General features: G+C 43.4%; 1 protein-coding gene across 1 annotated transcript in view; it reads left to right on the top strand.

Moving 5' to 3' along the window:
- ATP11A (ATPase, class VI, type 11A) overlaps positions 1–13,438 on the top strand; it is an 88,242-nt gene that overhangs the window by 53,844 nt on the left and 20,960 nt on the right. The window contains exons 17-20 of the mRNA XM_006770679.2: positions 3,714–3,817; positions 6,310–6,491; positions 9,285–9,536; positions 11,338–11,512. Of these exons, the coding sequence (XP_006770742.1) occupies positions 3,714–3,817; positions 6,310–6,491; positions 9,285–9,536; positions 11,338–11,512 (713 nt within the window). The remainder of the gene's footprint in view (positions 1–3,713; positions 3,818–6,309; positions 6,492–9,284; positions 9,537–11,337; positions 11,513–13,438) is intronic.

Here is a 13,438-nt window from a genome sequence, read left to right as displayed (position 1 = left end):
AGATGAGCTGCTTGTCTTCTGACCTGGCTAGACTGCAAGCATCCTAAATGCAGAACCGATGCTTTTCTCAGCAGTATATCCACCACAGCACTACCAGTGACTGCTCAATACATACTGCTAAGTTCAATTTACGAATGCACCTTCAAAATGCATTTTATTAAGAGATGTGGGATCTTGTTCTATTTGGTTTCTTAAAACTAGGTAATACCAGGCTATGTTTATCTCTTTGGAAAGTTGCCTGGTGAGCAACCAAATGCAGCCACTACCCTACAACTAAACAGACTCAGCCTAAAATAGTGACCTGAGGGCATGCTGGGGAATTTTATGTCAGTGCTTATCTAACACTCATGTGGAGAGAATTTCATTTCAATGGGGAGTAAATAAACGAAGTACCTTTCATTAAACAGAGCCATTCTGACTATCTTCTGATAGAACCAGCAATACCTTGTTTTCTCCTCTAAGACCATGGAGGTTGCCAAAGGCCTGTCTGCCCTGTGCGATATTTTTCACAGAGTGGAGCTCCATGTGCTGGATGCTGAGCCTGGTGGCAGTGCCCCAGCTGTCCTGGGAGCTGGGCTGGCTGTCGTAGAGCTGGATCTCTCTTTCTCTCTCTCTCTCTTTTTTAAATATATTTTTACTGATTTCAGAGAGGAAGAGGGAGAGAGAGAAAAATATCAATGATGAGAATCATTGACCAGCTGCCTCCTGCATGCTTCCTGCTAGGAAACAAGCCTGCAACCCGGGCATGTGCAACTGGCTGATAAATAACCATGACCACCTGGTTCATAGGTCAATGCTCAACCACGGAGCTGTGCCAGCCGGGCCAAACCTCTTATCCACATGCTTCCCTCCCCTCTGAACCAGCTTCTCCTACGTGGATAAGAGTGGGCTCCACCAGCAAGACTTGCCCTAAATATCATGGGACATAAAATAGTTTATAATATGAGCACTGCCCATACACATGGAAACAGAGATTTTACCAGTGGGATCAGCAGGACATGGGAAGCAGACAGATCATGATGTTTGAAACAATTCAGGTCAATGTGCTAACGCTTGCCCAAGTGCAGACGGTTATTTCACTGTGCACAAATGAAGGACTCTCCTGCGAGTTGAAGCCATTCAGATTTTTCCAAAAGAAAGGCACTGCATTGTGGAAATCTTTATGTCTTGATATTTTCCCCCTTACAAATGTGAAGTCTAGGAGCTGAATCATGCAGCAGCCCTGAGCCTGCAGTAATGATCACAGTTTCAGGAAGCAATGCACCCGTTACCCGCAAACCGTCTCCTGCCCCACCTATGCATTCTCCTGAACTGCATGGTCACAGTGCTGGCACCCACGGGATGTACCGTGGAATCTTCCTTAACAGCTTCCATTTACCATCAAAAAGGGCATCACGAGAGCTTGAAAAGGAGCGGGGTCACATTAAGAATTTATGCCCAAGGCATCCACGTCATTAGAGTATCTACATATTTCCGAAGGCATCTTTGAGGAACTGTGGGCTTAGAGGGGAGACAGTCATGCCATCTGACCTGGCCACTGCATCAATTCATTGTAAGAGAAGTTTGAATATTTAATTCAATAAGTTGTTCTCTAATTAGTAACCCCTCCCCGGAGATGACACTGATTGCACTGGTTTTACAGCTTAATGGACCCTTGACTCCGTTAGGGCAGACTGGAGACTATAGGCCATGACAGCCAGTTAACAACTTGAGTTTCTGGCTGAGAGCTCTCCGCTGAGAAGTGTGCTACAGCCCTCAGAGCTGAGCTCGGTTCCACAGCATGCTCTTCTGTAGCTTAGCATCAGGTCACCTGTGTGAGCTGCTGCAGGTTAGGATCACCTCACCTGTGTGCTGAATATCTTATTTATCACCTGTGTATGCACTGCTCTGCATTAGTAGCTGCCTGCTTGCTTACAAACTTGGAAAAGAAGGTCTAAAGCTGGTGCAAATAGTGTCTGCTCTTGTCTTTGAAGATTATATTGTGCTTTATATTGTGGGGATTTTTTAATCCAAGTCTCTCCTCACCCATATCTTAAGACTGTGAACTTGTTCCATGTCTCAAGTGGGCATTGAGGACTCAACAAGTAGAGACAGTAAAGAATTTAAGCCTTTTACAAGCCATTACTATGAGTCACCATGATTTTCCTAGAAAAAGAAATGTATTATTGTTTAAGGAGGTATCTTTATGTCATCTGGACTACAGTTCTTGCTCCAGGCTGTATCTGATGACATAGGAACACTGGCTAGAAATTGTCTGGCAGATGGGAATGAATTCTGACATCAGGTGGTTGGTATGTGACTAAGAATCCCAGGTCACAGACCTGGGCAGTCGCATGGGCGTCTTCTAGGGATGGGACTTCCTGTTCTGGTGGATTCCTGCTCCGAGTGGCTGGCTGTGCTCCCAGGTCTGTCCCAGCCTCTGCTCAGCCATAGCTCAGGTCATGTGCTGGCAACACAGACATCACCAGACACCATCCTTTCTGGCCAAAGGTTGACGTTACCCTTGGCTTAATTGCATGACTTGTGTTAGCATAAATTGTGCTGTATTTTTAATGTTTTCACTGTGTGTATCCCAGGAATTAGTTCTTTCTGGGACCAAGGAAATAAGCCAAGGTGCACTGTGCATACTGTAGCTGAGTACATGAATGGGCCCGGGTGGGTTCCCCGTGTGCACCAGCTGATATGGTCTCCCTAGCCCCTGCACACAGCCCCTCCCTGACCGCCCCACTTGGGGTCATTGCTGTGGTGGGACCATTGCTGGCTTCTCCTGGTGCCTCTGGATTGGGTTTCCCAGATGTACTTCTGAGGGCCGTCAGCATCTAGGGTTCCTAGGGATCAACCCGGGGCCAGGGAGCTCAGCATTCGAACTTCCTGTCTGAAGAAAAGAAGAAGACAGCAGTGCCCCTTCTCAAGCCCTGCAGCCTGTGACGGGCCGCCCAGCTTTTCCCTCCATGAGCTGAATATCAGCAAAGCCCATTTGGCAAAGGGCCCCGTGGCTTTGCAGGCCAGGAGCCTCCACGTCCAAGGGGCCTGTCTTTCAGGGCTGGTGCCTCTGTCTCTGTTACCTCCTTTTGTCATAGACTAGAGAGTCCCCCTACTTATCTGGAAGAGAAAATGGTTTTATCTTGAGGGACAAGGAGCATGCATCTACAGGACAAATGTGTGCATAGTAATTGGGACATTACTTGGAAGGTGGAGCCACAATGATAAAACAGACATGTCTTGTAACTCTGGTTGATAGTGACTCAGATGTTGTATTCTACGTCAGAGTGCGTTGCGTTCTACTGGGTTTTGACGTTTGTTTACCTCCTAGTATTTCACAGATTGTTATCCCCATTTCTGGGTCAGCCACACCCTTCGTTTCCTTACCCGCTCCTGATCCCAGGGTCATTTTGTTGCTTACTCACATCCTAACCCGAGAGAAGGCAGAGTGACAGGAGGCAGGGCACCCCGGAGCCACTTGGTTTTCCTTGTTTGTGGCTTTCCTAGGAGGTGTCTAGGGTCGTAAGGATAACATGAGGCTTTGGGGTGATCTGTAGATTTAATTTTTTCCTGACTTTACATGTTAGCTGATCTATTGAAATCTCCTTTACAACAGTCTCAGCACTGGTATCCCTGTTTTGGTTTCTTAGTAGTATAATATGAAAGCTAATTTAGTCTTCCCCAAATTGTGATTAAATCAAACATCTTTTTATTTCCTTCTCATTTTCTAGGAGAAATTTTTCTCTTTTGCAAAGGAGCAGATTCTTCAATATTTCCCCGAGTAATCGAAGGCAAAGTCGACCAGATCCGAGCCCGAGTGGAGCGGAACGCTGTGGTGAGATGGAGGCTCCCGGGCACGGGCCCCATGGTTCTCCCGGGTCAGGAAGGAAAGACTCCCACTGAGGATGCCACGTGGCTTTAAGAGACACCTTAAAGTCCGAATGGACCACGTGTGCACAACCTGGAAAATCCCCGTTGATTTTCACACGGGTAGTGTTCCGACCTGGGTACCACCCCCAGCAGGTGGACTCAGGAGCCTGTTGCATATTTGGTTTCCTTTTATTTTGAGGTGGGGGCTGGGTTAGTTGGTAGGTGATTGTGGGGTCCACATTATAAGCACATTTGTGGTGATTATATTGGAGAAAGATCTTTATGCTGAATTATCTCTAATGATTCCTTTTCAAAAATCAGTCGGCTCTTAGGCTTTCTATGTGTCTTCACCTGTGTGGTCTTCTTCCCACCTCTCATTCTGAAGCATAGTCTGCCCTATAAATTCAATATTGTTCAGTTTGTCGGCAAATCTGAGCTTTCGAGCTCCCCCTAACCCTCCACCTCCCACCCCAGGCTCCAGTTCCCTCTCCAAGGTCTGCTGTGGGTGTGGGACAAGCTGTGCATCTCTGACACAGGGCCACCCTCCTCCCCTCCACATCAGACTGTAAGCCAGTGATGGGTGGCTCTTCATAGACACATCCCCCCGGCTTGACTCTAAGTATTATGGCATTAAATGTGTATATTGTCCGAGAAGCACGCTTCTTCCACTGAGACCACGCGTGCCAGCAGCAGCTGCTGCAGGGGTGAACTCTGTTCAGTGTGGCTGCCATGTGCAAACCCTTTGGCTTCCACTTCGTATTAAAGCGCCAAGTAACACCTACTGGTCCATTCAGTAAATGAGCTGCAGGTTTAAGACTAGGGAACCTTTTGTGTATGGGATCATGAAAATGATAATGGCACAAATTTCTGCTCCCCACCGAGGTGAGGAGTCTGTTGGAATAGAAGATGAAGGACTTCTCTTAAGCACTTAAGTGTACACGTGCTGAATGTAGTCCACTTACAGACGACGAGTTTTAATACAGGGTGTGCAAGGTGACCCCTGAGGGGGCAGCCCCATCTGCAAGTCCTTTCAAATACCACATGACCTCACTCATTCATGGATAATAGAGACCATCATAAACTTTTGAACAATAATAGATACAGAGGCAGAACTGCCTGAAACAGATGCCCTGGGGCTAAAAGAACACTTTGGAAACCTGAAAAAAAAAAAAAAAACCATATCTGAAATGACAGCGAGGCCTTTTCCCACTGTGGCCGGATGGCTGTGTGACCCCGGCCACACCAATCACCATACAAGTCAGTGGCATAGGCTCTGGACAGGGGATGCTTGTTGCTGAACCCTGGGGTCTCTGCCCAGGACGGGGAGAGGGTGTTCTCTCCCCCCGCCCGCCGGGTTCTCCGGTGCACCCCTCCCACTCCTTCAGACGCAAGTCATATCTGAATGAAAGGAAGTTCATGGATCCAAAATGGAATTCCGTGTGTTCTATCCAAACAACGCTGCCTGGGCATCAGGAAAACCCAGACTTTAAAATTAGGGTTCCCACAGCGTACTATTATGGCATTATGTCTCCTGCTCTAGGGGCTCCTGCAGAAAAGGGTATAAGACTTCCCCCTCTGTGGCCCATTTCTTAACCAGGTGGTCCCTTTCTCTTATAACTGGTTTTAAACTTTTCTCTCTACTCTTTAACAACTTGGCTTTCTGACATTAAACTTTTCATCAGGCATTCTGTGTACCCACAGTGCATAGGGGAACATGCTCACTTCTTTCAGATTATGCCACGAGCCTTCTCTCAGCTCCTGGAAATCTGCTAATGTTCTCTCTGAGGGGCAGAAGACCATCTCCCTGTAGCCATTCTGCCGGGCAGAGAGGAAGGGACAGGCACATTCTTGCTGTGAAAGCCCCACGCTAACACATTGATGTGATCCAGTGTTCTGCGTGTGCCTCACTGGCTGGGTGGTGCGTTCATTCTCTTTATGTGGTGACGTCCAGAATTATGATCACAGCAGAGAGTTTGTTATTCCTAGATTTTTATTTCACTCTCCTGTGGACCCAGTGGGTTTGATACATAGCCTAGCCGCTACCTTCAGCAAGTGCTGCATAAGATCAAATGGAATCACAAACTCCCGTGTAAAAAATGTTTACTTTAGAAATATTATTTGGTATTCACCATAGAATTGCAAATTATTACCCTAAAAAAAATTTAACTCTTCATTTTTCAAAATAAAAGAACAAAGTCTTATCTTTGGATGGCCCTGATTTTATTATTTATTCCCATGCCTACTAGTTTGACTTTTTTCTGTAATCTGTAATGATTATATTTGATGTAAACGTGAATAATGCAGTTGTAAATGGTCAACCCATTTTAGGGTTGGTTGGCTTAGAATTCTTTGGTTAGTAATTTGAATTAGAGAAAGGAAACATCAAGAAAGCTATTTAAAAATGATATTTTGGCACAGTGACCCTCAAATTCACGTGAAATGCATTGTCTCACATAGGAGGGGCTCCGGACTTTGTGCATTGCCTACAAAAGGCTCAGCCCAGAAGAATATGAAGGCTTTTATAAATTGCTACAGGCTTGCAAGACGGCCCTTCAAGATCGAGAAAAGAAATTAGCAGAAGTCTATGAGCAGATAGAGAAAGATCTTATTCTGCTTGGTGCTACCGCCGTTGAGGATCAGTAAGTAAACACTATGCCTTGTCTCCAGAAATAAAGCTTGATGCCTCACGGGTGCTTCAGAGGAAAGTGTCAGCCACACGGAAGGCCTGTGTTCACAGGTCGGAAGAGACAGACTGTCTGACTGCATGCCGGGGGGTGGGGGGGCAGGTATGGGGCGATGCTATCACAGGAAACTCACGACTGGGTGATGTTTCACTTTCCATGAATAAGATTCCTGAATTCACACTTTTGCAGAAGAAACCAGAATTAGTCAGCATTTTTGAATTATGTTATGTATAGTCAAGATACCTTACAGGGTTAATTTTTAAAATTATTCTTTGGAATGGAATCAATAACTAATATGTGTCTAAATTTGTTACTAGTTCTTTCTAAATGCAGGTGTAAAAATGTAGGTCTTAACATGCTCAATGTAATCAAGGGGAATATTGCAAATAATATAAGAAGAACTGGTAAAATTACTGAAGAAAGAGCCTCCAATCTGTGACAAGTCTGAAAGAAGAGCTTAAAGTTACTTAAGGCTTAATGCACTAAGAAATGGCCATGGGCCCGCTGAGAACAGAGTAAAGAAATGGAAAAGAAAAAATTATTCCAATTTAAAAGAATAAAATAGAAGCTTCAATACATTTACTGAGATTTTATTTCCCATAAAGGTTGAAAGTCTTTAATATCTATATATTGGTCAAAATTTAAATCCTTAACCCGAAACCTATAGTTTTTCCGTGTTTTTAACAAGCATTTACTGCAATCTCAATCTCAATAGCATGAGATTGGACAATGCAGGAAGTTTTGGGTTTGTTTGGATTTGTTTTTTGTTTGTTAAATTAGTCTTTATTGTTGAAAGCAATACAGATGTACCCTTTTTCCCTCCATTGACCCCCTCCCCTGCCGCCCCAACTCCAGGCCTTCACCACACTATTGTCCATGTCCATGGGTTATGCATATATGCATATAAGTTCTTTTAATCTCTTCTTCCCATCTACTCACCCACCCATCTCTGAGATTTGACTTATATATGCATAAATTAGGTCTTTTTTTGTCTTGTTGGTATTTTTGTTTTTGCTGTTGCTGTTTTGTGCTGTGCAAAGCTTTTTGGTTTGATTTAGTCCCATTTATTCTTTAAAACCTTTATTGTTGAAAGTATTACATATGTTTCATTTTTTCCCCATTGACCCCATATAGTCTGCCCCTGTCCCCCACCCCAGGCCTCCACCATCCTATTGTCTGTGGCCATGGGTTAGGCATATATGCATACACTTTGGTTAATCTCTTCCCACCCACCCACCCCTACCTTCCCTCTGAGACTGATCAGTTTGTTCCATGTTTGCTTGGGTTTTTTTGTGTTTGTTTGTTTTTTATTTCTTTAGTCCCTTTCCTCATTCAGTCCAGAGAATAACAGGTATGGACACAAGTATAAACATGAGAAAGCATAACATGCACAGGACAGGTTTACAGCGTGGAGTGGTAGTCATAGAACGGAGCTGTGCATTCGGCAGGAGAGAGATACTCCGTAGGGTGGTTTTGCCTGGCGGGGGTGGGCCTGAGCCTGCAAGGAAATGGTGGGAAAGTGGAAGGCTCTTACGGATGGAGGAACCAAGCAAGCAGAGCCGATGTGCAGGGGCCCCTCAAGAAGGTTGTGGAGCAGACTGAGTCAGTGGGGAGTTGAGACATCAAAGTAATTGATAATAGATACTGGCGTGGGTGGGCACATATAGGGGCCAGTGGCTTTGAAGTGATGATATTTGTGTACATCTTTAAAATCTCTGGCCAGCCTCTTTGCAGACCACCCTCAGCCTCAGTTTCCTTAAAAAAAAAAAAGGTGAAATTAGAGATTTTTTTCTCTCTCTAGAATACTTATGATTGTGTGGTCAACCTTAGAGGATGATTCCTACATCTAACCAAATCTTCCCAGTCAGAATCTGAATCCATTTCTTCTCTGCAGTGCTTGGCAGAGAGACACAACGTTACTCCCCACGCCTATCAAAACCTCAGACCCTAAAACCGAGAAAAATGCTAGGCCCCCCAGAGGAGGCAAGCATGGCTTTGATGCCAGACTTCCATGGATAGCGAGACGGTCTGACCAATGTCAAGAGAGCCGTTTACCCTCAGACACGTTTTGTAACCTCTGCCAGCTTTGGGTTTTCCACACGTAAAATGGGGTGGTGGTCAAGTCCTCAGCCCTTACGTTGGTTATAAAAGTGAAATGTCACACGAGAAACGCTTCACACAGCAGCTGACCGACCCTTGGGAAGCTTGTGATGCCTGCTAGCCATAGAATCTCTGCTGACATTGTCAGTGTGTTCCGTGGTTTACAGCAACCTGGCTCCAGTGTGATAAGAGGCAAAATTTGAACAGTTTTTGCCAAAAGAAAAGGTAATGAATAGTACCGACCATCTCTTTTCCAGATCTCATTTTTCCCTGGGTTAGACTTTTTGTTGTTGATGGCTCTATGATCTTTTTACAGCTGCCTAAAGCCTCTCCGGGCAGTGAGTCCCAGCTAGACCGAAACTGTCATGCTGGTGTATGGCCATGCAAGACAGCCCTTACTTCTAGATATTCTGTCCATGTTATCTATTAGATATTAGAAAGTGTTTAGTTGGGGGGAGGGGTAAAAAATTAATCCACTTTAAAGACAGGTTCGGGCACTTTACCATAAGACCATGAGTCAGCGCCATGGTGCTTTTTAATTCTGAAGGCCTATTAAAATATTTTAATAGGTCACAAGTTTCTGAAATGGTTTGTTTTGATTTGCCTTTGTCAGCCCTGGTGTTTGTTGTTTCGTTTTTGGGTTCTTAGGCTCCAGGAGAAAGCTGCCGACACCATAGAAGCTCTGCAGAAGGCCGGCATCAAAGTCTGGGTGCTCACCGGGGACAAGATGGAGACGGCGGCAGCCACCTGCTACGCCTGCAAACTTTTCAGGAGGAACACACAGCTGCTTGAACTAACCACCAAGAAAATCGAGGAGCAGAGTTTACATGATGTCCTGTTTGAGCTGAGTAAAACTGTCCTGCGCTGCAACGGCAGCTTAACCAGGGACAACCTCTCAGGGTAGGTGACCTCTGTTTGCAAGGAGAGAGCCTCAACACCCTTGCTGGGAATGTGGTTCTGCCCTCCTGTCAGCAACAGCATCAGCGTGGTTAGAGGGACCACCTGAAACATGAGCAGAGCTATTTCTTTTTAGCAACTGTAATGTGTCTTTTTACACAGATTGTATGCATAAGAGAGGTGTGTGTGTGTGTGTACTTTCACACTGCTGGTTAAAGGATACAAAATACTTGATTGATTGATTTATAAAATACTGTGAATGGGATCATTTTCATGTGTCTTGTTAAGCTACTGGTTCATGGGTTGACACTCAACGACTGAGCCACACCGGCCGCTTCTCATCTGTTTCTAAAACACTTGGGGTGGCGGGGGTGGGGGGGGGGGGTAGGTGGCGGAGGGCAGATGGTACTTTGGATTCCTCAGGGCATCTGCCAGACCAGGGAAAGAAATATTAATAATACATGATTGCTTGTCTGTTAAGACAAAACAATATATGCTCCAGAGTTGGTTTTTTTCCAAGAACACTCAGAATTTATTCTGGTACATTTTATTAATGTTGTCCTTGCTGGTGTTACTTGCACGATCTAAGAATAGATTTTACTTGAATCGTTTTAGGTTGTCATTAATGTAGGTAAAGCAAAAGCAGCTCTCTGATCATATGCAAATTTTAAAATGTTCATAAGTGGTACAAAGCTATTTCCCTTCACCTAATCTGCAGGGTTCCTTTTGGGAATTGGAGATGTTCCTTATAATTTTGAAAGCCAGCAAAGAGAAATATAACCATGTTCTTCCCAATGCAGTCATTTAGGCATAATACCAAGAGATATTCGCTGTGAGATAGACTGAGGGTGGCCAGTGTGGCTGGGAAGTTTGGGAATAAAGACTGACCTCTTCAGACTGCAAGATAAATGTTTTCCTCCTATGGTCGGGCAGTACTGGGACACACACATGAACCCACAGTTAGAACTGTGTGTTTGCTTTGCGTGAAATGTGAATGTTTAATTAAAACACAATTTTAAAATTTAGTCAAAGGCTTTACATTGAGTACTTTAAAGACCATATTGATAAAACAAGAAATACAATAGTCCCTCTCTAGCCACAGTTTTGCTTTCTCCAGTTTCAGTTACCTGTGGTCATGGTCAGCAAGTATTAATGGAAAATACCAGAAATAATTCACAGGTTTTCACTGTGCACGTTCTGAGTAGCATGGTGAAGTCTTAAGCCGTCCTCCATCCCACCTGGAATGTGAATCATCCCTTTGTCCAGTGTATCCACAAGAGGGACAAAGAGAGAGAGACCCTGTTCAGATAACTTTTATTACAGTATATTATTATAATTGTTCTATTATTAATTGTTGTTGGTCTCTTACTGTGCCTAATTTATAAATTAAACTTCATCAGAAGTAGGTATGTATAGGGAAAAACGTAGTGTGTATAGGTCAGTACTACCTGCCTTTTCAGGCAACCACTGCGGGCTCTTAGAAAGTGTTCTCCGAGAATAAGGGAGGGATTACTGTAAAGCAGGTCCTTGAATACCATCATTTCATTCAGTGCTGTTTCGCTATAACGTTGATGAGACACCATGGGAATTTAACTCTTGTGTACATCAGCCTCTGGTAAAATCGGTTTCCTTATATATCGTTTGGCTTAAAGCCACAGAACCTATTGACATCAGGTTACTGTACTAATTTTGTAATCCCTTGATCATGGATTTGTAGCCTCTCTAGATATTCAAGAAAGTTATGGTCTTCTAAAACCTGTAAACTTAGTTATTAAGGAATCTCTCTGATTTGTGTCATTAACAGACTTTCAACAGATATGCAAGACTATGGTTTAATTATTGATGGAGCTGCGCTGTCTTTAATAATGAAACCCCGAGAAGATGGCAGCTGCAGCAACTACCGAGAACTGTTCCTGAACATCTGCCGGAACTGCAGCGCTGTGCTGTGCTGCCGGATGGCCCCTCTGCAGAAGGCCCAGGTCCGTGCTCCTTTCCCTTATAATTATCTAGTAACTAGTGTCCCAATGCATGAAATTCGTGCAAGAGTGGGCCTTCCTTCCCCTGGCTGCTGGCACCGGCCTCCCTCTGGCACCCGGGACCCAGGCTTCCCTTGCAGCCCTGGCTTTGTCTGGGAGGTTGTCCAGTCTAATTAGCATATTACTTTTTTAATTATAGATTGACAGGTATTTAAATACTGAAAGCCATTCACTGGTTGTCATAACCACTGATTATTTCTTTTGAAATGTAGCAAAGTACCACCGTTTTTACATAGAAGCAAATGTGACAGAAATTTAAAACATGGATCTTGTTTTGCTTGTTGTGATTAGTACGAGTTCACTGAATCACATGGATGACCCTTTCTAGGAGAGATGTCTCTGGCTGACTTGTCTTGTAAAATAAAACCGCACACAAAGGTATAATCATTGGTAGGAATACACACTGAAGGCAAACGTTGTGACCTCAGCGTTACTGAGCCAGTCACATGAACCCATTGCACCTTCAGCATCAGCCTGATAGATGGCTGATGTTAATCTACTTTTACAAATGAAGTACCTGAGGTGCAGAAAACCAGGGTAATGTTTCTAAAAGGAGGCGTTTGGAAAATTACAGCCAGAATCTGGTTTCCAGTTTGTCGGACTCCAAACTCATGTTCTACCCACTGCAACATATTCTTGTGGAAACACACACCTGATGGTTTTTAAAAAATACTCTTTAAAGCATTATGGCATACATATGTGAACATAGATCTCTTTCTGATATCAAACTACAACAGTTCCAGTTTTGTTAAACCACATTTTCGATACACTAGACCAGTTTCTTGTGAATGATTCATGAAAGAAAACAGTAACAGTTCAGACTAACCCAGTGGGTTAAGGTGAAGTACTGAAAATCACATGCAAAGAGGTCATGTTTAGAATCCTCGCACATGAACTACACTAATCTGTTAAGTGGCAGTGTTACTAAGAAATTAGGACTCGACCTCCCTGGGTAATTCTTTGTGAGGACAAGCTGAGACTTGAAAACTCATATACATTCTATCTAAGATAAAAAATGGTTTTATTTCCTACCGCCCTCTTATGTGTCTGATTCTATGTAAACCTTATATCCACTATATTTAAACACGGCTCTGAACCGAGTCTAACAAACTTTTATACAAATTAATTTTTGTTTCAGTCTCTCATCTTGAAACAAAAAAAGCAATCTACACATTTTTCCCCCTCATCTTTTTACTTCTGTATCTCAAACCATCATTTAGATACATGAATGGAAAATAGTGAGTCCCAAGAAATTGGCTAAAACATTTGGAAATTATTCATTGCATTGGACTGTCAGATTTGTTTTTACACACATGACAAGTTTGAAAATTAAAATAGCATTAAGAATAGCTTATTTTTAAAAGTAGATGCTAGATAACAAATAGTTTGGAATAGTAATATTTTCTAATAGAATCCAATGTTCAGATTTTTCTTTTTATATTTAAATATACTTTCCCCTCTGTTTAAATATGTGAGTGTAGCTCTAACTGAAAAGTACTTCATCTGTTTTATGTCTGTCTTCAGGTTGCTAACCAGCCGTTTCATACTTATCTCACTGTAATCAAACCTTAGCTACTTTTGCTTTATTTTGTTTTTCTTTCAATATGAAATATATCTTATATGGATAAAATAGATCGAATGTAGTACACTTACTTTAAGCCAGGGGTGGGGAACATCCAGCCTGCGGGCTGTATAAGGCCCACAAAATCATTTGGTTTGGCCCTGCCAGGGCATTAGGGGTGAGTTAATTAAATGCTTGATCAAATATAACATGCTAATTTTTAAGTTGATACTTTTGTATGATCCACAAATTATGTTATAAATAATATCCAAATGGCCCTTGGCAGAAAAAAGGTCCCCCACTCCTAC

Source organism: Myotis davidii, unplaced genomic scaffold (genome assembly GCF_000327345.1).
Source record: "Myotis davidii unplaced genomic scaffold, ASM32734v1 scaffold242, whole genome shotgun sequence".
Taxonomy (NCBI): Eukaryota; Metazoa; Chordata; class Mammalia; order Chiroptera; family Vespertilionidae; genus Myotis; species Myotis davidii.
This window is presented reverse-complemented; position numbering and strand designations above follow the sequence as displayed.